The 26,915-nt window shown below is 40.7% G+C and overlaps 1 protein-coding gene across 1 annotated transcript in view; it reads right to left on the reverse strand.

Moving 5' to 3' along the window:
* HECW1 (HECT, C2 and WW domain containing E3 ubiquitin protein ligase 1) overlaps positions 1 to 26,602 on the reverse strand; it is a 343,912-nt gene extending 317,310 nt beyond the window's left edge. Inside the window, exon 1 of the mRNA XM_074988069.1 lies at positions 26,537 to 26,602. Coding sequence (XP_074844170.1) covers positions 26,537 to 26,566 — 30 coding nt within the window. The 5' untranslated portion in view covers positions 26,567 to 26,602. The remainder of the gene's footprint in view (positions 1 to 26,536) is intronic.
* Between the last annotated feature and the right edge of the window lie 313 nt (positions 26,603 to 26,915).

Here is a 26,915-nt window from a genome sequence, read left to right on the forward strand (position 1 = left end):
TGTGTACATATTTATAGTTGTGGTGATCTGTCTGTCCTTGGGCAGGCTAATTATGAGCCAAGGTAGAGGCAAAACAAAAGGGACAGTTTAAAACTTTTTGAATTTAACAAGGGAAAATGCCAACATTGTATCAGGAGCATAAATAATATTGAATATTTCCAAAGAGTTACTACTGATGATAATAAACTAGAGGTTACCAGCTTATCAATATTTGTGGTCTTGTACATGATGTGCAGTTAGTGCTAAAGACATTGTTATTAACAAGAATAAAAGAAGATGATTCAGCAATATATTGCATCACCTCAAACAAGAATCAACTTTTCCTTTCTTTGGCTATAAATCCACCTCTATGCTTGCTATCCCGTTCTTTGCTTTTCTTTGGCTTGAAAAGTTTCTGAGATTAGCTGTTGCTCTGGCTGTCCCTCTTTTCATTGAGCATATCCACAAGAAGGCTTTCTTTGCCTAGTGGACCTTCATTGGCTTATTAGGCACCTCTGAACTGAATTCCATCAATAAATATTCGCAGTCATTCTCTCTGATCATTCGGTGTAGCTCCACCATGCATGCCTTTCTCATTCACTGTCTTATGACCTGTTTACATCTGACCTAGTTTTTGGATCAATTTCCTTCTTCACCAACTCTATTTCCTTTCAGTTCCACATCCTTCTTGATTCCCTCTCTGGTAAATCTGTAGATTTTATTTCCCTCTATTTCCCACTGCATGCTCAAACACTTAGATTTATTTTTTCTATTTCCCCTAGCCTGGAATCTTTCCTATTTTCCTTCATTTCTCCTCCTCACTTCCCAGTCCCATTTTTATTTGCCTGTTCTTCCTTTATTTTTATCACCTCTCCCGCAGCCCCATCTCTGGTTCATCTGCTAGCTCAGCATCCAGCTGCTTCTCCTTGTCAAACACTTTTTTTCCCACTGCCCCTTTTGGGTGATCCCAAGCCCCCTTCCCAGCTTCAGCTGCCCTCTCATCAGGTCTTACCTCCACCCCCAGGAAAACATTCTATGCTTCTACATTGCAACGGCCACAGGTGCTTGTGTCAGGGTGCAGATCATTGCATATTCATAACAAAAGTGTGAATTTTCAAAAGTGCTCAACCTTGGTCTAACACAGGGATTCCAAATCTGTGGGTCAGGACCCAAACATGGGTCACTATTAGATTTGTTAAGGGTCATCAGCAGCTCGGAGCTGCATGTGGCTCTTAAAGAAGCCATTTGCAGCTCCTTAATGCTGCCACATCCAGCAGCTATCGCTATCAATAGAGAAGCCATTATGCATTACAAAATAGCTTCTCCAACTTTCATATGTGTAGTCATCCCAGGCAAGCCAATTAGTAGACTTTTGCAGAATTTTTGCCCTCCCACCTCCCTTCCTCCCATGCCCCAACTTCTGTTCTGTGTAGCTGATTTGTCAGTTTTCATTTTTTTGTTTGTATCTGCCCCCAGCCTGAATGTAAGCCCCCCCGCCAGCCTCTGAGTGTGGGGTTTATCCTGAGGGAGCTGGGGGGCAGTTTGGGGATGAGGGTCTTTCTCTCACCACAGCTTAGATCAACTATAACAAAATAATAAACAATAATAAACATAGTGTTATTTTATTATTATTAATGTATTTCCCTTTTCCTAGGAAATAACTACTATGAATATATAAACATGAGGGGGTGCAATTTTATATTCTTTCCTCAGGTGCAAAATTAGCTGTTTATGACACTACCCCCATTCCCCAGTTTTTGAATTGCCCTGGGTCACCAAGTCTTTCTGAATTGTCAAAATGGATCCCTGTCTGGAAAAGGTTGGGAACCACTGGTCTAACACTTGTCTCACTGAAGACAACATTTAAAATTTCAGCTGACTGCAATCAAAGCAAATTTCGACCACCCTACAAGAAAATTTGGGGCTAGACACTCAAAAACTCCTGGGCAAAATATTGCTGCAGCTTTGCTCTTGGACCAGACATACATATGCATACCTGCAAAACCGTACAAGTACAGGCTCTGAAACCCTGTATTTATTCCCATATTTTTAAACAACTGAAAATCAGTACATTCACAAAAATAGGTTTAATTTGCAAACAGATCAGTATCACACTCAGCTGGGACAACGGCTGGGGAGGAGTCAGCTAACATTTTAAAGATCTCAAACTAATGAAACCCCTAGCGTGTTTAAATGGCATACTTTATGAGCTGAATGAAAGCTTATAGACAGTCATTAACAGCACCCAGCATACACAATGCACACCCTATATCCACTATACACTGACTTGCTGGAACATTGTGGCTGCTGAGTGAGCTATATCATCTGAGTCCCTCTTCTCACTACAACTAGAACTGTGCTTTTGCTATCTATGGGAGGCATATTTCAATTAACCACTTTTAGTTCTGTAGTTCAGTAAGCACCGGGGGAGGGGGCAGGACAGTAGGGATGGGGAGATAGAATACCCAGACATCTGGCCCAGAATGCAACCTTGAACACAAAGAAAAGTATACTGTGGGATGTGTAGCTATAGACTTACGGGAGAAAAGAGAGCTTAATTTATAGGTTACAAATGCATTTAGAAACGTTTGTCCGCACAGCAAAACTGCCAGGCAAATGGCTAACAAGAAACAAACCACACATTACTAGTTGCAGCAACACACCATTAAGATTCGTTAGTTATTAACAGATTACTTGCAACTATTACTCAGTAGTCAAAAAAGCAGTTTTCAGCCCTGAGCCTGCCCCTAACAGAACTCCTCACCAGCTAATATCAAGGCAAAAAGTTGCTGTGTGGGCAGAGGATTGTAATTAGAAGGCAGCTCTAGTGCTTTGCACAATGCTTATTTTTAAAGCAACCCATGAAATGCAAATGAATATCTCCCAGCATAATGTATTCCTGGGAGCCCCTGATAATTAGGGCAGCTACTTAATTTTCACATTTCTGTTTCTACCAGGGTGTGTGCCAGTTGGAAGAGCTTCCATATTAAAAAAAACAAAACAAAAAAACCAACATAATCCATGCAGCTAATTTAGAGCTGCCTGTGAATTCACTTGGTTTTTTTAAACAACAAATTTCACATATTTAGATGCCTATAGTACAAACTATGTCAGTATGCTAACCTAGTATCTTGCCTGTGTAATCCACTGATCCCTCTGGCTATGTCTACACTAGCCAAAAACTTCGAAATGACCGTGCAAATGGCCATTTCGAAGTTTACTAATGAAGCGCTGAAATACCTATTCAGCACCTCATTAGCATGCAGGTGGCCGTGGCACTTTGAAATTGACACGGCTCGCCGCCACGTGGCTCGTCCAGACGGGGCGCCTTTTCGAAAGGACCCCAGCTACTTCAAAGTCCCCTTATTCCCATCTGCTCATAGGAATAATGACTCTAATAAGACATCATAGGCTAATTTGCTGATCAAACTATTTGTGTCCACACTACAGCCAGGTTTTCCCACTGATGTAAGTGCCCTCTTACACTGACATCATCCCTCTGCTATGAGAGATATAGGTCTTATGTCAGTATAGTTAGGGTGATGCAGTGTCTGTGTAGATACTGCTTTCCTTACATTGGCTGTTGGTTACCTTGTCAATTTCAAGGCTCAACATTAATAATCTCTTTGAAATAATATGTTTTTAAAAAGTCCTGGAAGACAGCAGCGATTTTTCAGAAGAATGGAAAATGGCAAATACAGTGCCAATCTATAAGAATGGAAATAATGACAACCTGGGTGCAGACCAACCAGCTTAACTTGTGTACCTAGAAAGATAATGTGGCAAATAATTAAGCAGTCAATTTGTAAACATCTAAAAAACAATAACGTAATAAGTAATAGCATGTCCTTGTCAAGAACAAATCATGTCAAACTAACTTGAGAGCTTTCATTGACAGGATAACAACTCTTGTGAATATGTGGAAAGTTGCAGATGTGATATATACTGACTTTTCTTAGGCTTTTGATACCATCTCACATGACCTCATAATGAAACTAGGAAAATACAACCTAATGGAGCTCATATAAGGTGCATATACAACTCTTGCAAAAAATGAACATAATTCTGGGATATATTATCAGTATTGTAAGTGAGACATAAAAAGTAATTCTACTCTACTCCACATTGATCAGGCCTCAATTGTGTTGACTTTTGGGTGCCACATTTCAGGAAAAACATGGACACACTGTAAAAAGTCCAGAGAAGAGCAACAAAATTGATTAATATCAGAGAGGTAACCGTGTTAGTCTGTATGTTCAAAAACAACAAGAAGTCCTGTGGCACCTTATAGACTAACAGATGCAAATGACAAAGCAGGTCTTTGCCCACGAAAGCTTATGGTCCAAAATATCTGTTAGTCTATAAGGTGCCACAGGACTTCTTGTTGTTTTTAAAATTGATTAAGAGTCTAGAAAGCATGAATTAGAAGGCAAGACTGAAAAATATTGTGTTGTTTAGTGTGGGAGAAAAAGAAGACATGGATGACATAACAGTTTTCAAGTACATAAAGTTGTTATAAAAAGGAGGGAGAAAAATTGTTCCTGTAAACCTCTGAGTAAAGGACAAGAACCAATGGGCTTAAACTGCATCATGGGAGGTTTATGTTGGGCATTAGAAGGGCAATTCACAGTTGGGAAACAAGCTCTTCCTTGATGTCAGTAGCAAGATCTTGACTATTGTTTGACAGCAGCTCTGCTTCTACTTGTTTTTTGGATTACTCATCAAGCATACACATCACGCTCTTTTGCTCAACACTTTAGGGCTATGGTTACACCAACAAGTTTTGTCAACGAAATGGTGGTTTGGTTGACTAAACTGGTGGAATGTCCACATGCAAAATGTGTTTTGTCAACAGCATGTCGACAAGTCAGCACTTCTGTTGACAACCTTCTGCCTCTCCCAGATGAGGAAGAGTGTCTTTTGTCAACAGGTTCTGTCAATAAAAAAGCGGTGTGGACACTTTGGGGCGAAGCAGGGGGCCTTCTCTCAACAGACAGGGCATCCAGGGCAATGGGTAGCCCTGTCTGCTGTGCTTCCTGGTGCCTGTTTTGTCGAGAGAGCACTTTTCTGATTGGTTTTTGTGTGTGGCTGCACTCTGTTGACAGCAGTTTTGTCCAGAAATCTCTTCCAAGAGTGACTTCTGTCAACAGATCACTGTAGTGTAACCGTAGCTTATCAGTTTTTCTGTAATTGTACATGGTCACTTTGTGGGTTGCTTCTGTTGCATTTTCATTGTCTGATTTAGCAATTTTCATCACAGAGCATTTACTACTTGAAAGTACATCAAGCTTTTGATTGAAAAAATGTATGGAGAATTATTTGTTTCTAAATGTCTGTAGTTTAGCAGGTATCAGAGAACAATTAGAAAGCACTTTGTACACCATGTACTGCACATCAGGAGCATCTTTATTTCCCATGAAAGTAAATCTGAAAGACAGATAACTCGCATAATACTTGCATTTCTTTTTTGCCTGCTGCTAGTCCAGTGGATGAGAGTGGAAACTCAGTGCAAAGATCATTGTATTGCAGTGGGCTTCAGTTGAAAGAAAGCAGGAAATGAATACTGTCTTAAATCTTTGATTGTGAAGAGCTAGGCCAGTCTGTTCAAGCAGGCATTTGTAGCATCTAATATACATCACTAGGCCTGCAACTCATGTACAACTTGCTATATGCTACTGCAGCACACCTTTATCTATGTCAGCACTGCAGAATAGACGTTGGCTGTGTCTACACTCGCAATGCTCTTCTGAAAGAGGCATGGAAATGATGGAAATCAAAAGTGCAAGTGAGGTGCAGATTTACATATCTGGCACCTCATTTGTATATTCTTATTTCAAAAGAGCTTCTTTCGAAAGAAGAAAAGCAATGTAGATGTGGCTCTTTCGAAAGTAAACCCTATCTTTGAAAGAACCCTTCTTCCCATCTTTTTGGGAAAGCTTTTTTGATTTTGAAAGAAGCGCTTTTGAAAGAATATGCAAATAAGGTGCCATATATGTAAATGTGCACCTCATTTGCATTTTTATTTCCCTCATTTGCATGCCTCTTTTGAAAGTGCAATGCTAGTTTATACACAGCCTTTGAGAATTCCTAGTGTAAACAAACCTAAAATCCCATTCTCCAGCAGGGGAGATTTCCTGGAGCACAGGCACTGCAAGAGACAGCTGTAAAAATGCCTCCTGGGGACCCCCTTGAATGCCTAATTGTAGGGAGTGTTCTAGGAGTGGGACCTGGGGACAAATGGAGAGTGGGATTCAGGAAGGAGGGCTGCAGCAGAGTACTCTGGACCACTGGTAACCTTGGGACGCTTCCTTAACTTACACCTTCCAGGCCCCCAGCAGTACCCATGTTACACTGTATTTCCCCCCGCAGCCACAGGGACAGTCCAGGATTGGAAGCATGCTAAGGTGGCTTAAAGCCCCATTTCTGGTCTATGAGACCTCTTAGAGAGACATCATAGACTCTCACTCTCAACTTTAATCTTGTGAACAGTGGAATGGGTGTTGTCATTACTGCTGATGGGGTAAGGCTGATGTTTCACTATAACCTCTGTCTAGTTCTGCCACGACTGAAGCCCCTTAAGCCTGCACGAAGCTGTGTTCTTGTTCAGGATATCCACAACCTTGCATAGTGCAGGAGCCAGGTGGAAAGTAATTTTTATTGATTATAGCTTTTAGCATTTGACAGCATTTTTTTATTTTTAGCCCTGGGAACGCACAGTGGTAGCTCTTCTCTAAAACTAATAATACCCTAGGGAAATTTTGCTGCTGTGTTTTGAGACAGCCAGAACTAGGAGGACAGCAGTCCCAAATGTAAGATATCAGGTAGGACAGAGACAACTGGAGTTAGACAGAAACTGAGGTTTCTGGAAGGAAAAAAAAATACTGGCACCTAAAAGCCTCACCTAGGACGGGAGCTTTTGTGTACTAGACACTGTCTAAATAATCAGGAGAACATGGCCCTTTCCCCAAGGAGCTTACAGTTCGCTGAAAGTTCAGACATAAGAAGTGAGTGTAATGAGCAAGAGGAAGGAAAGAAAAACATGACCAGACAAGCTAGTAGCAGAACAAGTTGAGTTTTCAGTTGAAGTGATTTTTGATGAAAAATGCAATTTTCATAAAATTATAATTTGTCATGGAAAAGTTTCAGGGTTCTTTTTTGTTTGTTTGTTTTGTTTTTCTTTCCTTTTTTTTTGGTCTGTGGTCTGAAAAATCAGAGAAAAGTTTATAATTTCAGATGGTTTCATTCTGAGTTGATGTGGTCTGTTGAACTGAACCAAAATATTTAATCTTGAATCAGTTCAGCATTAAACTACATCTTCACATAGTGCCGTGATACCTCATACAACATGTAATATGGATGTTTTTGTATGAAGAGGATCTTAAAGAGCAACAGTGAAGTTAGACATTTTTAAATAAGCAGGTATGGATAACTTGAATCTGAAAGATTTATAAGAACTCTCTTGGATGCCCTTCTAATATTCAACATAAACCTCCCTTGCTGCAATTTGCAGCTGAGAAACTAGCTCTTTCTTGATGTCAGCAGCAACTGATGCCTATGCGTTGCAGCTGGATGAGTCCAATGATGTGACTGAGTTTGCTGTGTTACTTGTGTTTGTTATGTTTGATAACACCATTGAAGAGGACTTGCACATATGTGAGAGCCTGCAGAGCAGAGCAATACAACCTGTGAAGAATTATTTGACAGTATTAACAACTTTATTAAAAGACATGAAATTAACTGGGAAAAATGGGTTGCACATGGTGATGACATGAGGGCAATAGTTGTGAAAATGGCCAGAGCTGTATCATAAATTAAGGATGAGGCTCTGAAGTGTACCAGCAGTAATTGTGTTCTCCACACACAAGTTGTTGTCATTTGGAAGATGCCTGAACCACCATTTAAAAATGTTCTGGATGAGGCAGTGTAAATTATTAATTATATAAAAAACTACCCCACTGTTCATAATCCTGTGCAAAGAAATGTACAATTAACACACAGTGCTCTTTCAACATATGGCGGTGAGGTGGCTATCATTAAGGGAAAGTGCTTTCATGACTTCATCACAAAATATTAGTTTATTTTGTAGGTGACAAACATTGACTGTCTGGTTGTTTGACAAATTACTCGTGGCTACTGAGACTTGTGTACATTGCAGATATATTCACCAAGTTTCTTCTTTTACTCTACAGACAATGCCCAAAAGTCCAGTTTCCATAATAGTGACAACATTTTATCTTTTATGGTGAAAATGTGCAAATTTCTCTCACAGTACCAAAAGTTCTTGAAAGTCTTCATGCCAAAACATTTTTTTCTGTGTGTTAGTAACAGCCTACTTACTTACTATTGTGTAAACAAGACATTCTTTTTATGATAATTTCTTTTTAAAATGCAAGACAAAAAACTCTTTTGCTCACTTTTTTTTCTTCTAGCAAAACAACCAACAGAATAGTGGCCCAATACAGAGTTCCTTTACCCAGGATAAGAAAAAAATATCAGTAACATTAAAGTACAGAAAATAAAAGTTAAGTCCTTTTGAGGAGTGGTTCTGGTTCACATGAAACTTACATCTCCAATAAATCTTTATATGAATTACGGGGGAGATTCTGAACTCTATAGCTATTACATGTGAGCTATTACTAGTGTCACGGCAGGAATCACTAAAGAGCAATGTTACTTAGCCTTCCCAGGTCACTTTCTTAGTGTTTGAGCACATTTTGTCTCCTGGAGAGACTGTCGGGATACATATTGCTTTGAGAGGAAACATCTTCAGCAGAAAGCGATCTGTAGGAGCAGGAGAGCTTACTCTGTCCTCTAGGGTCTGATTAGAGTCAGTCCTTGAAGCAGAGTTACCTCTTAAGAACTGGACCTTGGTGCAAGGCTGAAATTTCTGGAAGAAGGGATTGCTGTTTGAGATTTCAGGACTGGTGTATGCGTGAATGTTAAAGAGTATACCAGACAATGATTTTCTTTCTAATCTCTAAAACCTCAAATATCCCATCCTCTTGGGGGCAAGGAGTAGGGTGTGATACTGGCAATGGAAAAAAGGGGCAAGCTGTCCTAAATCCTCCATTCATGAGGGTCAGTCTCCGCTCATTAGTATATCTGCTATACGCAACCAGCTCTGGATAACTTTTCATGAGCAAAAATCTGAATAACTGGATGTTAATATCCCAAACTGTATGTTAAATATTCATCTAAATTAGGGTTATTGCTGATTATGTACTTTGTGTACCTTATGACTTCTAAAACAAAACTTTGTATTTGTGGATAATCTAAGCACTATATCCAGATGTAGAGAAGCTCCTTTTCTCAATGTGTATTATGTAAATTTTTCATATTAGCTTTAGTAATTTTTTTTAAATCTGAGTTTTTTCCATATAACTCAACAACAAAGTCTGAAATTTTTCAGGGATTCAAAAACAAACTGGAGGGCTGGGATTTGGTAGGAGTTTTTAGAGTGAAAGTATGTAAACACTACTTCACATTTTTATTAATGCCCCAGGAGGAAACAAAATCTTTACTGATAAAGTTTGCAGATGATACAATTTGGAATGTGGCAAATAATGTACAGGACAGTGGCAGGCCACTGATAGAGTGATCTGGATCTCTTGGTGAATGTGTTTTACTACAGCTAAATGTAAATATACATATCTAGGACAGTGGTCCTCAATTTATTTATCACTGTGAGCTATGTATGCAGTTCTCTGTGTATTATGGAGGTTGCACCCATGCAATAGATATACTACCTATCTGTCCCCAAGGATATCACCTAGGCTGCATCCATATGCTGACTGGACCACAAGCAGCCGGTGAGCTGAAAACCTCTGATGTAGGAACAAAGGAGGAGGCTTTGCTTATACAATGGAGAAATGTTCTCCGAAGCAGTAACTCTGAAAAAGATGCTGGAATGGTGGTGGATAACCCCTTGAACATAAGCTCCCAGGGTGATGCTGTGGCCACAGAAGGTAATGTGATTCTGGGATGCATAAATCGAGGCATTTCAACTAGGAATGGAGAGGTTATTTTACCTCCATCTTTGGCTGCTGGAATATAAAGACCAGTTTTTGTATCCACAATTTAAGAAGAATATTGATAAATTGTAGTAGGGTTCAGAAAAAAGCCCTAACAATGATTATACAATTAAAAAATACACCTCCTAGTGAGAGTCTCAAAGAGCTCAATCTCCCCATCTTAAAGGGAAGGTTAGTAAGTGTCTTATGTAAGTACCTATGTAAGTACCTACATATGCAGTAAATATTTAACTGTGTGCTTTGGAGTCTAGCAGAGAAAGGTGGAAGGTAATACTAGAAAAACTTTGACAGAAAAGAAGGAGTAAATTTTTAAAAGCATGGGTAATACATCATTAGTAGCAGGAGTCTGTCTACCCAGGCTGGTAGGCACTCTCCAGCTACAGTGTAGACATACCTGGGTGCCTCTCTTTATTGCCCCTTTCTGAACTTCCTCCATCCTGAAGCCTGCACCCTGGAACCTCTCCTGCATCCACAACCCCGTGCCCTAACCAGTAGCCCTCTCCTGCACTTCAAACTCATTGTCCCCCACCCCACCTAAGAGACCTCAGGCCCAATCAGCACTCTCACCCCCTCCCTCATCCTCTTCCTGGAGCCCATTCCCACATTCAGATCCTCTCATTTGTATCCCCATCACAGAGCCATATACCCAGCCTGAGCCACACTCCTATCCCTTGCCCCAGTCCAGTGAAGGAGAAGCAGAATAAGCAACAGAGGGAGGGGAGAATGGAATAGGGGTGGGGCAACAGAAAAAAGGGAGAGGCATGAGGGGGAGTCAGTTTTGTGCAGTTAGAAAGTTGAAAACCCTTCCTCCAAATTACACTCTCCAAATAATGTCCACCACTTATAGCTACCTTTTATACTATCAATGCACATAATGCGCTCACTCAAAATTCCCGTGGCTTTAAATTAAATATCATGTAGGCTAGTGTGCAAAGCATATACGGTACCCACAGTGGCCACTGACCCTTGATATGATCAGCCTGACCCACTGAGTTTTTAAAAGAGCTTCACAGACTACTACTCGGACACTGATTATAAAACCTGATTTCAAAACAAATAATTAAACATCTATTTCTACGTCAAAATGCATAGGCATTGTGCAACTTCTTACTGATGGGCAGACCTTGGTAACAAATTTCTCACTCTGCTGTAGTCTTCTTGGCAGTCCACAATGGGTCATTTTTAATACAACTTCATTTCTTAATTAAGTCTTCCTTGTGGTATTATCACTGGGGATTATTTCCTTTATATTTTTGTATTTAATATTTAAGAGCAGAAATCTTCAGTAAAAAGACTCTTTCTGCTTCCTCTCTGACTAACCCTTAGAGAAGACATTTTTTGAAAAAGTACAGAACGTTCATGGAAGGTAAATAAAAAATCTCATTATAACAATGATCACGGGATTGCAAAGCATGTGAAATTAGGGCCAAATTAAAGACACAAACAGAAAGTAACAGTGCTTGCTGGTCCAAATTTTACAGGAGAGAGATTCAACGGCACTAATGGGAGTAAAGTACCAGATTCCCATTCAATTTCAATGTAACCAGTTTGTTACCTCTTGTGAGTTTCATAATAATTTGTTGCTTTTCTCAAGGGTGCAGGGCAGGTCCTGTATTCATGGGGCTACGGGAAAATCTCAACTTTCATTTTTTAAAAACTTACATTTCTAGGCCTCATGACTGCAAACAAAAGATTGAAAACCTAGTCCCTGAGCACTGTCACCACCAGAAGACACATAAAAAGAACACAAAAGTTAATTTTTTTTAAATCAGGATTTTAAGCCAATAATGTGATTCGGGGGAGTCTAAGTCACGAGTTTCAAGACTTCGTGAGTCTGTGGAAGTTGGGTGCTTCACTGTTGTCCTATGAGCCATAAAACCCTGCCTCGATGTGATTATGTCTGTGTGGTTATTTTTGGTCACCTCTTTCCACTGAATGCTACATCATAAAAATGGCATGTGAAATTAGCAAAACAAAGCCAGAGTAGACTGGGAAAGGAAAACAGCAATATCATGTCAATGAGATACTGCAAGCACATTCCTCATCAGCATGAAAATACTGAAAGTGTTGTGAAGTAGCATTAAGAACAGCAGCTTATTCACTGAAAACATTTTAATTCAAACTTGTGAGAATGAAATTTTCCTGTATTTTAAAAAAATTAAGTATCATGCCTGTTAGTCACAGTCCTTACCCCAAAGCCTTACAAAGACAAGGTAAAATACAGCACAAGAGCTAACTTGTGAAAGGCTATTCACGGAAGGAGATTGTAGAGAAAGATTTGAGGGAGGAAAGAAAGGACTCACTCAAGTAGTAACCTACTTTTTGGTCCACCAAGTAGATGGGATGGCATTAAAAGACTTGCATACTACTAGGTGGAAGGAGAGGAAGGGAGCGGCTAGATAGATATAGGGTCTATTATGCAAAAGTGGGAGGACATGAAAAGGGAGATGTAGGTGGTAGTGGCATTATGCAGAAGTCTGAAGGTGAAAATGAGCTTCAATTACATGTGGTAAGGAAATAGGGAGGCAGTGAAGATTCAAAGAGGGAGTGACATGCTGAGAGTGACAGAAAAGAAAGAAGACACTGCAGGAATGCTTGATCTTCCTGCCTGTTTGTCCAACTGGGAAGATTACTGTAGGAGAGATCAGAGATGGACGTAGAGAACAACTTTGGAACTTGGGATAGTGAGGAACTGAAACTTTTAGTGACTTTAGAAAGGATTAAGCGACTGTAAAAGGACCAAAGACGACAATACATGAAAATTGTTTTGTTCAGACTTTTTACTTCTGATCTGTATCCTATAAATTGCAATACATATGTTAGTATAATATGACAGGCTAAACAAAGCTTTTCAACCTTATCAAAATTAAACACTGATTTTTTCATAAAAAGATTAGGCAAATTTGACATAATCTAATGAAATAGTTTGATTTTAATCAGAACAGCATTTGCCAACAGATTCATGTTCCAGTGAAAATTTTTCCAACTCAGATGATTCCCTTCTCCCCACATGAGCATATACTGCAACATTTTATAAATAACTGTTTCATATTTACATTTCATCAGACTGCTTTTGACAGGTTCCCTTTCCTCACTATGTGCAGGATGAGCAACTCAGAGGAAAGTCAGCAGCAAGTGTTTCTTTTTTTGTTGGTTTTTTTTTATATGGAGATACACATCTCATAGACCTGGAAGAGACCTTGGGAGGTCATTGAGTCCACTCCCCTGCCCTCTTGGCAGGGCCAAGCATCCTCCCCTTTTTTTTTAAAAAGTGGAGTATTAACCTATTTGCCCAAGATCCCTAAATAGCCCCCTCAAGGGCTGAACTCACAAGTGGGGGTTTAGCAGGCTAATGCTCAAATCACTGAACTATCCCTCCCCACCTTTACTTAGCTAAGGTGATCAGAGCGCAGAAACACATATATTGAAGAAAACTGATGTGACGAGACATGTTTAGGACAAAGGTAAGGCAGCTTCAAGGCAGCTTGCTTGGAGATGAATTCAGCTCTTTATTCCAATATTCAGTAAAATATACATCATAATTACAGTGTCTTAGCAACTGCCATATCAAATAACCTTACGGGTGCGCATAGTTTGCCATGTCTTACGTTTTAAATATTTAATTCATAGAGTCTCTACAGACAGTAATGTATCTAGCTCACATTCTGTCTTGTGACTCAGCACTCGACTACAAGACCTTTCAGGGCTTCTTGAACCACTGCAGCAATCTGACTTGGAAATAGATGCAGCGATGTTGTAGAAGATACACAAGGCAGCCTACTTCATAAACCCTTAAAAGGGCACAGAGACAGCTGCAAGCTGTCAGAACTTAAGTACAATAAAAGAGGTGCATGTGGGTGGAAGGATGGAAAAGAAACATCACTGTAAAACATTTCACTGTCTCTAAGATTATCTGCTCATAAGCTCTGATTTCCTCTATTGAAATGCCAAACTACTCCAAAACGTAATTATGGAAAAATGGCTCTTTTACAGTCAGCAGTTCTAATACTTGTGGTGTATTCAGAGTTTACTCTCCAACTTCAATGACAAGCGATTTTGTTTCATCTTAAGTTTCCTCATTAACTTAGTGCTACTAGTGACAGGTAATTTCTAACCCTCCCCTCTCACTCCCAGCTACATAAACCTTGAAATCAGTTTTTCCTTTCCATTTCCATCTGAAGACATGGGTTTTACCCACAAAGCTTGTGATCTAACAAATTTCTTAGTCTCTAAGGTGCCACAGGACTGCTTGTTATGTGTAATATATTTTACTTCCCTCTAACTACTGTTAGCCCTGCAGAAGAACTAAAAAGTTCTAAGAGCTAAATTCTCAGTTTCCTGATTCATTGTCAACACAATTGTCAACTCAACTCCATTGAGAGGACCATCTATGTCATCCTTATGCCTTGCTTGTTACACCTATGTCTCACACCTGAAAGCAACAGAGCTTACATGTATAACTGAAGCAAAATGTGAAGACAATAAACTGATACTGGAGTAAGAACTGGATCTAGAGATTCATTGTTACTGGTAACTACATGAGCCAGAAAGCAAACAGCTAGACTTTTGGATCCCTGCCTGAGATTGCAGGTCTGGCAACTGGGAGGGTGAGGGAAGGGGCTTGAGGGGACCTTATTTATAAACTGAGCAAGCTTGCACTAGAAATCCCCATGACACAGTAAGTTTGGAATCCCACAATGCTGTTTTTACATACACTTTTGGGAGCAGACTCTGACTTTAACTATCAAAAATATGAGGGAAACTTTTCCCATCACAACCTGAAAAATAGAAGTCTTCACTCAGTTATTGCACATAATCTCCATTTTAGGAAATGGTACTTTTATATATTCTAGGACTGCTGGGTAAGGCCCTAAAATATATTTTTTCCCATGCCCTGAGACTTCATCACACACCTCACAGCTTCCTTCGCCTGCTTTAGCCACCAAAATCCATATCAAGGAGACCACCCAGCAACCTGAGAATTACTACATTAACCAAACAAAGGAAGACCCAGTTACTTCCAACTAGGTCGGTACACTTTGACCCCAACTAGAGACCCCAGTCTGGGCAGCCAGCTCAATTCTGACCATCCAAGAATCATATTCACACGCAGGTAAAAATGTGCAGCTACCAAGTCAGATTCTGGCTCTCTATTGCAGGGAGACAAGAAAGTGTAAGAGAACCTTCTACTCCATCCCTGACTCCTACCTGGGTGCATCCAGAACACCAGTGTTTGTGCTAAAGATCCACAGAGGGGCAGAACAGCAGGCAGACCCTTTAACTCCAAAAAGGCAATGTAGGACTTGCTCTTTCAAACCAGACCTCCTGGAGGCACGCTTCCTGCTCATGTTCTCTGGGAATTGCCACTAGCACCTTCCTCTTCCCCCTCGTCTGCTCATTAGCAGCAAGAAAGTGGCAAGTAAAGCTACAAAAGGGCCTGTCATATTCTACCATACTTCTATTAAAGTGCCATCTATGTTTCTTCAGAATCATTGTTTTACCATTCTCTTCCACTCTTACGAAAATATAGTGTTTGTGGCACCATAATTTGCCAGCCTTGCCTAGACACATAAGATACGTGATCTCACTCCACCTGCCTCTTACAGTTACACAACTGGACACACAAGCCAGCCAGATACTTTAGCATTCAGACACATGCTGAGGTTATACATTTTAATAATTTGTTAGGACTGTCCTGATGTAATTGCTCACATACAGACATTAAGTTTTTTGACTATATCATACAAATAGGAGTAACAAAGACATCTTAGTTTAACAGAATTATTAATCTGCATTTTCATTGTCTGAAACAAAAAAGACTGCATGACCTAGAAACTGCTACATTTGTAATGAGCCATGATGCAGAGTGCTGTGGTTATCTGCAATTACCTAGGTTTTTTTAAAAATCAAATCGATTAAGAAAATGTTAAGGGAGCTATTAAAATTAGCTGCTGAGGGAAGAGATACCATGCCACCATGTAGAACCATGATAATTTGGGAAATAAGAAAAATTCCATGTAGAATTTCAGAAGCATATAGTGGGTCTGTACTAACAACAGGCCGTAATTTGGAACAGGGGATAAAAGATTTTGTCATTGCTTGGGCAAAAACTCTCATTCTTCAATGATAGTTTACCTGAACAGGCACAGCAGGCTTGCCTCTATTTTGAAATGAGGTAAAATTCAGCATGGAATGCAGAAAAAATAGGCTAGGAAGAAGAAGTTCACAGACAGCATGCTCTGTGAACAGCAGCACTACTGAGTTTGGGAAGAGCTCTAACTCAGGACTGTCTGCCTGTCTGATGAAGCCATTCTCCAGAAGGATTTTTTTTTAATTCCCCACTCCTTTGGGATTGCAGCTCTCTGCATCACCGCTTGAGTTAATTTACAGTAATGTCTGCACAGTTATTGGTCCCGAGTACACGGTAAAAAAGAAGGAGCAAGAAAAGAATAATGTAGATGGATTGCCACCACGCATTTCACATTTTACTGGCCCTATACATACATCACAGAACACAAGATATACTTTACCCTCCCAGTATGGCACTCTGGCAAAATGCTATATCAATGATCCAAGATACCACTGAATGTGCAGGTAGAACATTAATGTCTAGGTGGAGAGCACCCTTTTAGTTTACTGTTTTGTTTCTAATGAATAACAAAGTAATAAAAAGGAAAAAAAATAAGAAAAGACTAAACTTTGAGCCTCATATACAGCATTTCCACTTCTCATTATTTTACTGCAAGTAATGAAATATTCAATGTTTTACCAAAACCCAAAACAAGCAAAAAACCCCGCATCTCCTGGAATTATATGATTATAAATTAATCTCAGCTTTGAAGGACAGTGTTGTTTGTTTTTTAAGTACAGGTTGAACCTCTCTCATCTGGCATCCTCAGTACCTGATGAGAGAATTTGCCAGACAACAGGAGGTCAATACTTTCTAGTACATTACCAACACTTCCACTGCTTACTAGACTCTTAGAAGATATTTAGGGGTAAATTACAGCTATATAACAGCACAGAACATTGAGAGCCAGGACTGGTGATTGTAAACAAACTTTATGGGACCGGGGAAACTTGACCACTGCTACGATAAATGGCCATCTGGCTAACTAAAATCATGCCGGATTATGGAGTTTGCTGGATGAGAGAGGTCTGGATTGGTGAGGTTCAACCTGTATGTTTCTAGTCTTCACTTTAGAAGGAAAAAAAGCTGAATGTGACCAGAAGGGACCTCAAAGACTTAAGATTCAGAAACAGCTGGAATCCACACATTTGAAAATCTCATGATTTTGGGATGAGCTCCACCAATTCATTATTGAATGGGTGGGCTATGCAGTACATACTTCTACTGCTTTGGATCTGATGTTAGCACGATTAGAAGGAAGTTCAGCACTTGGGACTGACAAAACAATAGCTCTTGTTCCCTGTGATGTTCAGATTTGGACAGACAGCAGAACCTGGCCAATTTTACTGTTTTTAGTTGAACAGAACTCCCATCAAATTTAGTAGGAGTTTTGCTCAATTTTGGACCATGAAATTTGGTTTAATAATAGTCTTTCCTCTTGTCTTCAAATTAGTGCTAAGACTCAGCACATATATGTAGACTTGCTGAGTCATAGTGCTGACCCAGCACTGCCTTCTACTGTTTAAAATGTTCTAATATGATGCATTCACATTGCATAATATAGCTTTGTGAACGAATCTCATCCATAATCTCGATATATCATATACAATTCCAAACCCAGACAGCATATCTTAATGGCTAGTGGGCCTTTCATGTCCGAACAGTATTGGCTTGGAAATCTGATGTGCCAGTTTCAGAATTAAATACTTCATCTACTGCCAGGATGTCTTTTTTTACCTCTTGCCCGCCTCTTGCAGTTGCAACAAAACACTGCCATTTACAATGCACTGCTTCACAGAGCATCTGCTGCATCTTCCTACTCCAAACATGTAGATGTATGCAAAAAAGCAACCATTTCTTTGTAAAATCAAAATGAGTGTATATTGCGTATCTTTTCTACCAGTAATTAATGATAAAAAGTACATCCCCAACAAATGACAGATGTACTGCATGAGAATGTGACAAAACAACAGTTTGCCATTTTGCTGAGTCTGCAATAGTCTGCAAAATAAAATCACATATTTTCTTAAAGGGATGTTGACATATCCCAATTTCACTTACTCTTATTACTTCTTACATATGTTACCAAAGTCGCTGTAATTTATACTATACCAGTGGTAGTGGGTGGGTGTTGAAAACAATACCTCACAGGATTTTTCCCGCCTTTGGGGAGAAAGGAAGGAACCAGCAGCATCTCTGGATTTTGTGAATGAGTTACCCCCCACCCCCATTCTGTTCCCAAAAACTTCTGCTCAGCTCCTCAGACTTTCTTAGAATTGTGCCTATGAACATAATAGAAGGATTTGTCAAAATTTTCTTTTATCCCATCACCCATTCTCTTTTTGACCCCTTTTTACTCTCCCGCCTCCCTCATAGTAGGAATGAAGGAAAAATTATAAAAGCTAGAACTTCTTATTCCTCACTGACCCATGGCTGGAAGGAGCAGTAACAGATCTCCCCCAAAAACATGCCATGATAGTACACAATGGTTTTAAACTAATACGGCCAGAGCCTGAAGTGCACTGATGAATGCATCTAGAGAACAGCTTCATTTGAAATTTGGCATTATCATACATGAATGGCCCCTACTGTAAATCTTAGACTCCACTGAGCTGAAGTTTTCCCAGGTCCTAATAATCTGACTCTGCAGCCTTGTGTAGGGTTACAAAGTAGAATTCAATTCAGAAAGAATATAGATTTTGGTTTCTAGTATTCAAGGTCTTATGTAAGAAATTATATATCTAATCTAACTTGAGTTTCTGTATATACTATACTTTATAAAGTATACCATATACTTTAGGAGCTAAGAATTCAAGTTTAGATTGGATTGGGACAAACATGTATTTTAACCTAGTGACCTACTTGGGAATTTTACTTCAAACTTTAACCAAATGTCAGTGCTCTACCAGTAGAATGGCCACTCATGCATGCTCAGACTACCAGGGACAGCAGTACCTCTGGGAATGGCATAGGCCTGCCCCTAACAGTGTGACCTCTTCAAAACAGCATCCACCATCGAACTGCAGAAAAATACATTTCCAGGTTTTGTCTCAGTACCAGATGGGGAACATATCTTAGAAAGCAGGAATATCTGTGTTAATGATCTACCTAGCAATCTTTGCACAGAAATACAAAAAATACATAGAAAGTGTGAAAGAGAGAGCATGCTTTACTCACTCCAAAAAAATGAAACGTCATCAAATGTCACAAACAGCATTTTTGATTGGTATGCACCCATTTTTCCCCATACACCTTATGGGCTACGTCTACACGTGCCCCAAACTTTGAAATGGCCGTGCAAATGGCCATTTCGAAGTTTACTAATGAAGCGCTGAAATGCATATTCAGCGCTTCATCAGCATGCGGGCGGCAGCCGCGCTTCAAAATTGATGCTCCTTGCCGCCGCGCGGCGCGTCCAGACAGGGCTCCTTTTCAAAAGGACGCCGCCTACTTCGAAGTCCCCTTATTCCCATGAGCTCATGAGCGTCAATATGCATTTCAGCGCTTCATTAGTAAACTTCGAAATGGCCATTTGCATGGCCATTTCGAAGTTTGGGGCACGTGTAGACACGGCATGTTCTCCAGTAAGAGAAGGCTGGCAGCACCGAATTCTCAAAGTACCATGGAATATACAAACGTGCAATGATACTGACAGTGAGTTTGGCTGATCATTTATTTTGAAATCTCAAAACAGAAGTATGAGGGTTCTCCCTTGTTAGCTATGTAATGAAACAGCATTAATAAAGGCATATTCATTCTTTGTAGCAGCTACAGTCACCACCTGAGATCAGACTTTGTACTAAGCACTTGGCAAACAAACACCTTGTGAGAGAGCATCCCTGCCCCCAAAAGTTTACAAGCTAAATAATAAAGTCAGACAAAGGGAGAGAACAGAAACAAAGTCACAGACAAATGAAGTGCCCAAGGTCCCCCAAAAGGTCAACAGCATCCCCTAGACTAGAATCCAAATTACCCAATACCCAGTTCATTGCCATATTGACTAGATCATGCTACCTTTTTACATGTTATTCATTCTATCACAAAAATAGGAGCTGGTGCTGGTATAAACCAAGAATAACTTTACTGACAACCAGTGTTAAGAAGAGTAGAATCATGTGAAGTGGCTCTACAAGTACTTGGGGCACAGGATTTCAAGGAAATAGGAAGTTGAAAAGTTTAAACACAGCACAGCCCATGCTGAAATTCCTGATCAGGGATACTTCAGCTGAATTAATGCATCCACAGTCTTTTTTTGTTTGAATAAATGCATACCAACAGATATATTTCTCCCAATGGGCTCCACCTGCAATTCTTAATTAGACAAAACTACCATTAACACCAATGGGACAGTTATGTGAGGAAGGAATGCAAAGTAAAGCACAAATTCCCTATGTGCTCTTTATTGAAGTTAGGTGGTGGCACTGATTTTCCACAATTTTCACTATGTGTGGTTATTTACCCATTTTTGAATGCTAACATTTACTAGTTTTACACCCACTTTCACCTGAATGCAGTGAGGTGTAAATGAGCATGCAAGATGCAAAACAACAAAAGAATGAGGCCCAGAACCCCAGATATCATCTTTTGCCAGCTGCTCATTGGTCAATGCAACAAAATGTCATAACCTGAAACTGCCCACCTGGAATAAATGGATTATTTGATTACAGGATGTCCTAGCTTAAGAAAAGATGAACAATTCTAAGAATGACAAATACATTTCTTCACCATTTGGTTATCATTCATGGAGTATAAACCTATCCTGAACAAACCAAAGAACTGGCTAGCTTTTCTTCTTAATTTTAAAACATCTTGATGTGTTCAAGACCTGATTGTACATAATTTATTGGGACTGGTACCAGGATTCTTTTTATCACTAATGTTTGTACTTTTTACTTTTTCTGGAAACTGTGTTTTTCACTCATATGGAGTGAGAGAGGAGCATCCTTTTTTCGATTTAAGAATAAATCCAATTGTCATAATTATGTAAAGTTTGGCCCAAATTTTAAATTTCATTACAATAAATGCTTACCAAATCTGATGTCAAATGGCAATGTATTTTGCAGAGGGTTTTTTAAACTTACTTTCTAAAACTTAAAATTAACACCAAACAGAAGCTTTAAAGACAAGTGAAACTAACTCCTCTTTTTATTGTCAAAACAGAAAGATACCAGAAGTAAACAAATGGCTAAAAGAGCAAAAATTAGGGAGGTGTTTCAAATTCTTTGAATTTTAATGGTTAGGTTGACATACTATAGATAACACAGAAGAAGATAAATTTGCTTATAAATTTTTAAATTTTAAATTTTAAAATATAAGCCAAATCATCCTCTAGCAAAGATATTCATCTATGTTTTGACTGGCTGTGCCTACACAAGCGCTGTGTCTAGATAGCCAAGAACTGTCGGCAAAATAAATGTAAATTGTGCAACGCATTTTCATCTCTCCTGCCAGCAGTTGTGTCGGATGACACTTTCCCAACATTTGGCCTGACTACACAGGGCCAAATGTTGGGAAAACCCCCTCTGCCAACACATCCCTTCTGCCTCTATTCTCCCAACAGAAGTCTGCAATGTAGACATAGCCAAGGAATTTTACAAAAGTACACTAATCCCTCATTAAACGAGTACTTTACTTACTCGTACACGCTTAAACAAGGGACACATATACTTACCTTTGTTCACTTTGTCCCCCACCAGCTAATAAGAACCTCACCCCCTCCACACGGCTCCAACCTGCCACAGCTGGTCCCCCCCCACCCTCCCCATTGCTCCAACCTGCCATAGTCTGACCTCCCACTGGCCCTGCACACCCCAACCACCGCAGCCTGACCCCCACGCCTCCGCTGGCCCTGAGGTTCCAAATCGTGGTGAACTGATCCCACCCCCGCTGGCTCTGCACACTCAAACAACCACAGCCTGACATCCCCGCTGGCCCGCACACCCAACCTGCAGCAGCCTGAACCCCTCACCCCATGGTCCCAATCCACCGCAGCCTTAACACTCCCCATCCGCCCCATGGACCCAACCTGCCACCAGGTTTTAACCCTTCTGCATGCTCCTGGTCCCAGACTGCCCCCAGCCTTTAACTCTCCCCAACATCTGCCCCCAAACACCAGGTTCACTTACCTTTTAAAAGCAGTGCCACATGCTGCCACTCCTTAGCCGAGTTAGGAGCACTAAGAACCAATCAGAGACTTTTACGTGTATTTTAATGATAATTTAGTGTCTCTCTTACAAGGTTTTGCCTACAAGCAGAAAGTTGGGAACCAACTGTGCTCATATAGTAAGGGATGAGTATAAATCCTGCCAGTGGAAGCACCAATGAAAGCTGTGGTGAAGAAAAGATCCTGTTGACTTCCAATGTGTTTAGTGGAAAGCTGACTTAGCTAAAATGGCAGCATAAATAGATGTAGCTATATGATCCCAATGAAACTTTCATTGGTGGGATTATTTTTCTAACTATCAAGGTAGAAAAGACTAAGTCGCTTCCACCTACTATTACCATCAGAAGGGTGGTATTTGCCCCTCACAGAACAAGAATAAATTCAACTTCTAAACAGTCAGGTCTCCCAAGACCCTGCCAGATCTACGAAGGCGTTAGGTCTCCATGCTACTTTTTGATCTCCAAGGCAGCACAGCCTCATCAGAAGCCATTCCACTAACGCCATTTGGATGGCCACTCCTCTTCCAAGGAGGGAATTTGCTGTGCAGGAAGAGCTTGTGTTAGTTAATGATGACAGTGTCAGCATTAGCTTAGTCCAAAGATCCAAGTGGAATTAAGAACGAAGTGGCAAAGCACTGCCAAGGAGAGTTGCTGAACCTAGTCCTTAGCCCTCCTTCTACCAGCTCCTCTCTTCCCCATCTTCAGTCTACTTCCAGCAAAGCACAGCCTCATTGTGATCAGGAGGGAAAGAATGCTCCAGAGCCTGCACTCCTTCATTCGGTTCTCCACTCACCCCAAATTCACTGCTGTTTGCAGTCCTCCTCTTGCAAGAGTGGAGGGGGAAAACTTCCCCTACATGATTTTAAGTCTGTCTGTTTAATTCCCAGCTGTTCTAGTCCTGAAGAGAACTAAAAAAATAAAAGCCACATCACTAATTGAAATGTTGCAAGAGCCTTTGATCCATCATTACCTTTAAGATACTGTAAGGGGGATACTGGGGAACTAAGAATGGATAGTGAGATCTTTCTTGAAATGGACCTATCATATAGATGTTGAAAAACAAAGGGGGTAATAAATAAATACCTTCATATGTAATTTTGAAGAAAAGCTGGTAGAATTGCAAGTGCCTATCTTGCAGGAGAAATTGCACACATATGTCATAGAATCATAGGACTGAAAGGGACCTTGAAAGGCAGTCCCCTGAACTCGTGTCAATACAAGAGACCTTAGGGTAGGTCTACAGTACCTTGGAAAATCGACCTACTCAGAGGTTGCAGTCTAGTAGAGACATGTGAAATCAATCTCTCAGGATGCAAGGAGTAAGAGAGGTAGATGGGAGAAACTCTCCCATCAACCTTCCTCTGTTAGCCGAGTGCGGATATGTCAATTTTAGTTACGCAATTGCTTTAGCTAGAATTGCACATCTGCAGTCAATTTTCTTAGCCTAGTGTAGACATAGACTCAGTAGCACTGGTGAAATTATATGGACTGGAATTTTTAGTTTGGAGCATGTACTTTTTTAATGGATTTAGGATAGAAGAGTCCTTGAGCCTGAAGTTCTTGATTTGTCCAAGTCTGAGTTGGATTTATTTATTTTAACTGCTTTTGCTTGACTTAAAAGCTATTGAGAAGCCACTTTAACTTGTGCATTCACATTTTCAAAGATTTCAAACATTTTTAGGGAATGAATGACAAAGTGTGTTTACAAGTGGTATGGTACCAAAAACCGTCAGTTTGGCATAATCATGCCCCATTTTGGAACTTCCACTCCTTCACTGACACATCTCTCTCTCCCAATGCTAACAGGCAAAAAATAACGGATGAGCCAAATCCTACCTGCATTACTTATGGAAGCAATTGCATTGTCTTCAGTAGGATTACTCACAGGAGTAAAATGAGCAGCAATTGGCTTTTAGCTGAGATAAGAGTGTTTGGTGTCTTTCGTAGTATTTCCAAAACTCCCCTGAAGCATCCTGGGTTAGCCAGGAATGCAGATCAGACTGCATATAGATGCAACATAAACAACTGTGAAATGACTAGCCACTTATTTATTGCAGGGAATTAAATATGGAACATGTGATTTGATTTGATTGTACTGGTTATTCTTGGGCTACTGTAGGTATAATCAAATGGTTTGCTAATAAATAAATCATTACCACCTTCATATGTTGATATTTCCTGTTAGAGTCACTGATACAAACAGACCTCACTCTGAGCCACTCTGTTTTCCAATAAGCTTGCTTACAACAAAAAGCTGAAATGACACAGTAGTTGAAAATTTTCTGCCTGTTTAGGAGTTCAAGTCTAAGAGCAGGCTTGTAACACACTCTTTAATATGTTACACAAGATTCACAGTACATAGGACATTCTCAAGCCTTGACTATGCAAAAAAACAATTTGAAAATATTGAATTGACTAAAAAGTAGGACACTGAAAAAAACCTAGAACTAACAGTTATTCTGGAACGACATGCTGTTTCTTCCCATGCCACATTAGGAATTCAGTAGCAGGATTAATGCTCTGCATTAACTAAAAAGCACATTGCTTTCTAATTTTATTTCTGGTGTTGGCAAATGCAAATAAATGAAAACACCTCATTGGGATATACAGGTATTATTTCAGAGACAGGAATAAGCCAAATATAGTTTGCAGTCTGAACACAGACAGTACTCCATTTACAAAAACCAAACACTAGGCAGAGGAATGATAATCCCTTCTTAGTGGAAAATCAAAATTTTCAAAATGAATCCCAATCTAAAATGAATTATTGTAATAACTACAATCCTAGTATGATTACTGATCTCAAAGGCACAGCTGACCCCCTGCTGTGACACACTTTTGGTAAAGCAATTTCATATCTCCTAATTGCTGCACTCTTCATATAGGGATATGCCCCCCCGCCCCAGCCCCCGGCCACTGAATCAGATGGCAGGTTATTAAATGCATGGACAAGAGAGTAGCAAAGGGATTCTCCTTAGTCTAAGTGATTGTTGTACAACCTCTCTACTCTCTTCAGCTGAGTGCCGCAGAAAAAGGCACTAAAGCAGCTCTGAACTGAAGGATGCAAAAAACTAGATCTAACTAAATAATTTTTTTGCAGCTATTAAAACCCCCCTAGAACATTACCCCGGTTGTGGTGCACAATGACACCAAATTATATGCATGTATGCATGCTATGCTAACTAATACAAGAAGTATCTGACAATTTGACAAGCTATATTACTTACAACTATGTCATTGATCCTAACGTACTTAAAATAAGTTGTGACAGTCCAATCACCTATGACAAATGATAAAAAGATGAAGTGCACACACACACTGGAGTGATTGTTTTGTAATTATAACAAGTATAAATTTAGTAATCAAAACATTAAAATATGAGATTAGCTCAGAATAATACAGAAGGGAGAAAAAAAAGAGTTTTTGTTTTCAAATGTATTGTCAGGGAGCCAGGGACTGCAAGGAAATGAAAGCCTGGATAATACTAATAAAAATTCCAACACGGGATTCTTCATTGTGACATCTGTGTTCCCATTCTCAGGCCAACTATGAGCTACATGCCATCAGTAAAATTCTACCTTATGTGCTTACCGGTGAAATTCACATGACAGACCAATAAGCAAACAATCAAAACATAACCTGTCAACAAGCCCCACACCACCTCTCCCCATCCCCCATCAAAACACAAACATTCAACACAGACCACGGACTTCCATTTCCCTTCCCACATCAGGCACCCCTAAACCCTGGTGGGACTGAAAGATGCTCAGAATCAGCCATGGCACATACACTCTCCCACTGCATTTCCAGAGCTGGGGCCAACGGGTGAGGCCGGGCCACACACTTGCCATTCTACCCCTGAAGCCAATCATCTCCACCTGTTTCAGTCAAACAAAACAAATTGCTGGGGGGGAGGGGGGGGCAGGTTCTTTGTTGTGTGACCTGCCAGCTCCTGCGGGCAAGTACAGCCAGCGGCACGGAGCAGCGACCAGGAGCGGACAACATGGTCCTTGGCCAAGCCAGCTAGCTGCACCTTACCGCTGCCTTTTTGCAGCGAGCATTTGCCAACACGCAGGGGGAGCATCTCCCCCCACGCAGGCGCTTTGCAGAGACAATATGCAGATCCGCCCCCCCCCCCGCCTTATGCTAGGAGTGAAATTCATCCTCCTTCCCCACACGCGGGGCCGAGGGAAGCAGAGTGGGGCAGGGCAAGGGAGAGGCAGCAGCCCCCTACCTGGAGGATGCCGGCCCGGGCACAGCTCATGCTCCCCCGCGCAGGAGCCAGGGCAGGTTTTAGATCCCACACGTGCGGCTCATGGCCAGGCGAGGCGGCGGGAGAGCTCAGCGCCGGACTAGCGCCGCGTCCCCACAGCGCCGGGCAGGGGCGGGCGGGTGTGTGCGCGCGAGCGAGCGTGTGTAGCTGTCAAGCCTGGTGTGTGTGTGTGTGAGAGAGAGAGAGAGACTGTCGAGCCTGGTGTGTGCGGCTATGGGTGTGTGTGTGGCTGGCGAGCCTGGTGTGTGCGGCTGTGTGTGTGTATGTGTGTGTGAGGCTGTCGAGCCTGGTGTGTGCGGCTGTGGGTGTGTGTGTGTGTGTGAGGCTGTCGAGCCTGGTG

This window comes from Carettochelys insculpta, chromosome 2 (assembly GCF_033958435.1).
Source record: "Carettochelys insculpta isolate YL-2023 chromosome 2, ASM3395843v1, whole genome shotgun sequence".
Lineage (NCBI taxonomy): Eukaryota > Metazoa > Chordata > Testudines > Carettochelyidae > Carettochelys > Carettochelys insculpta.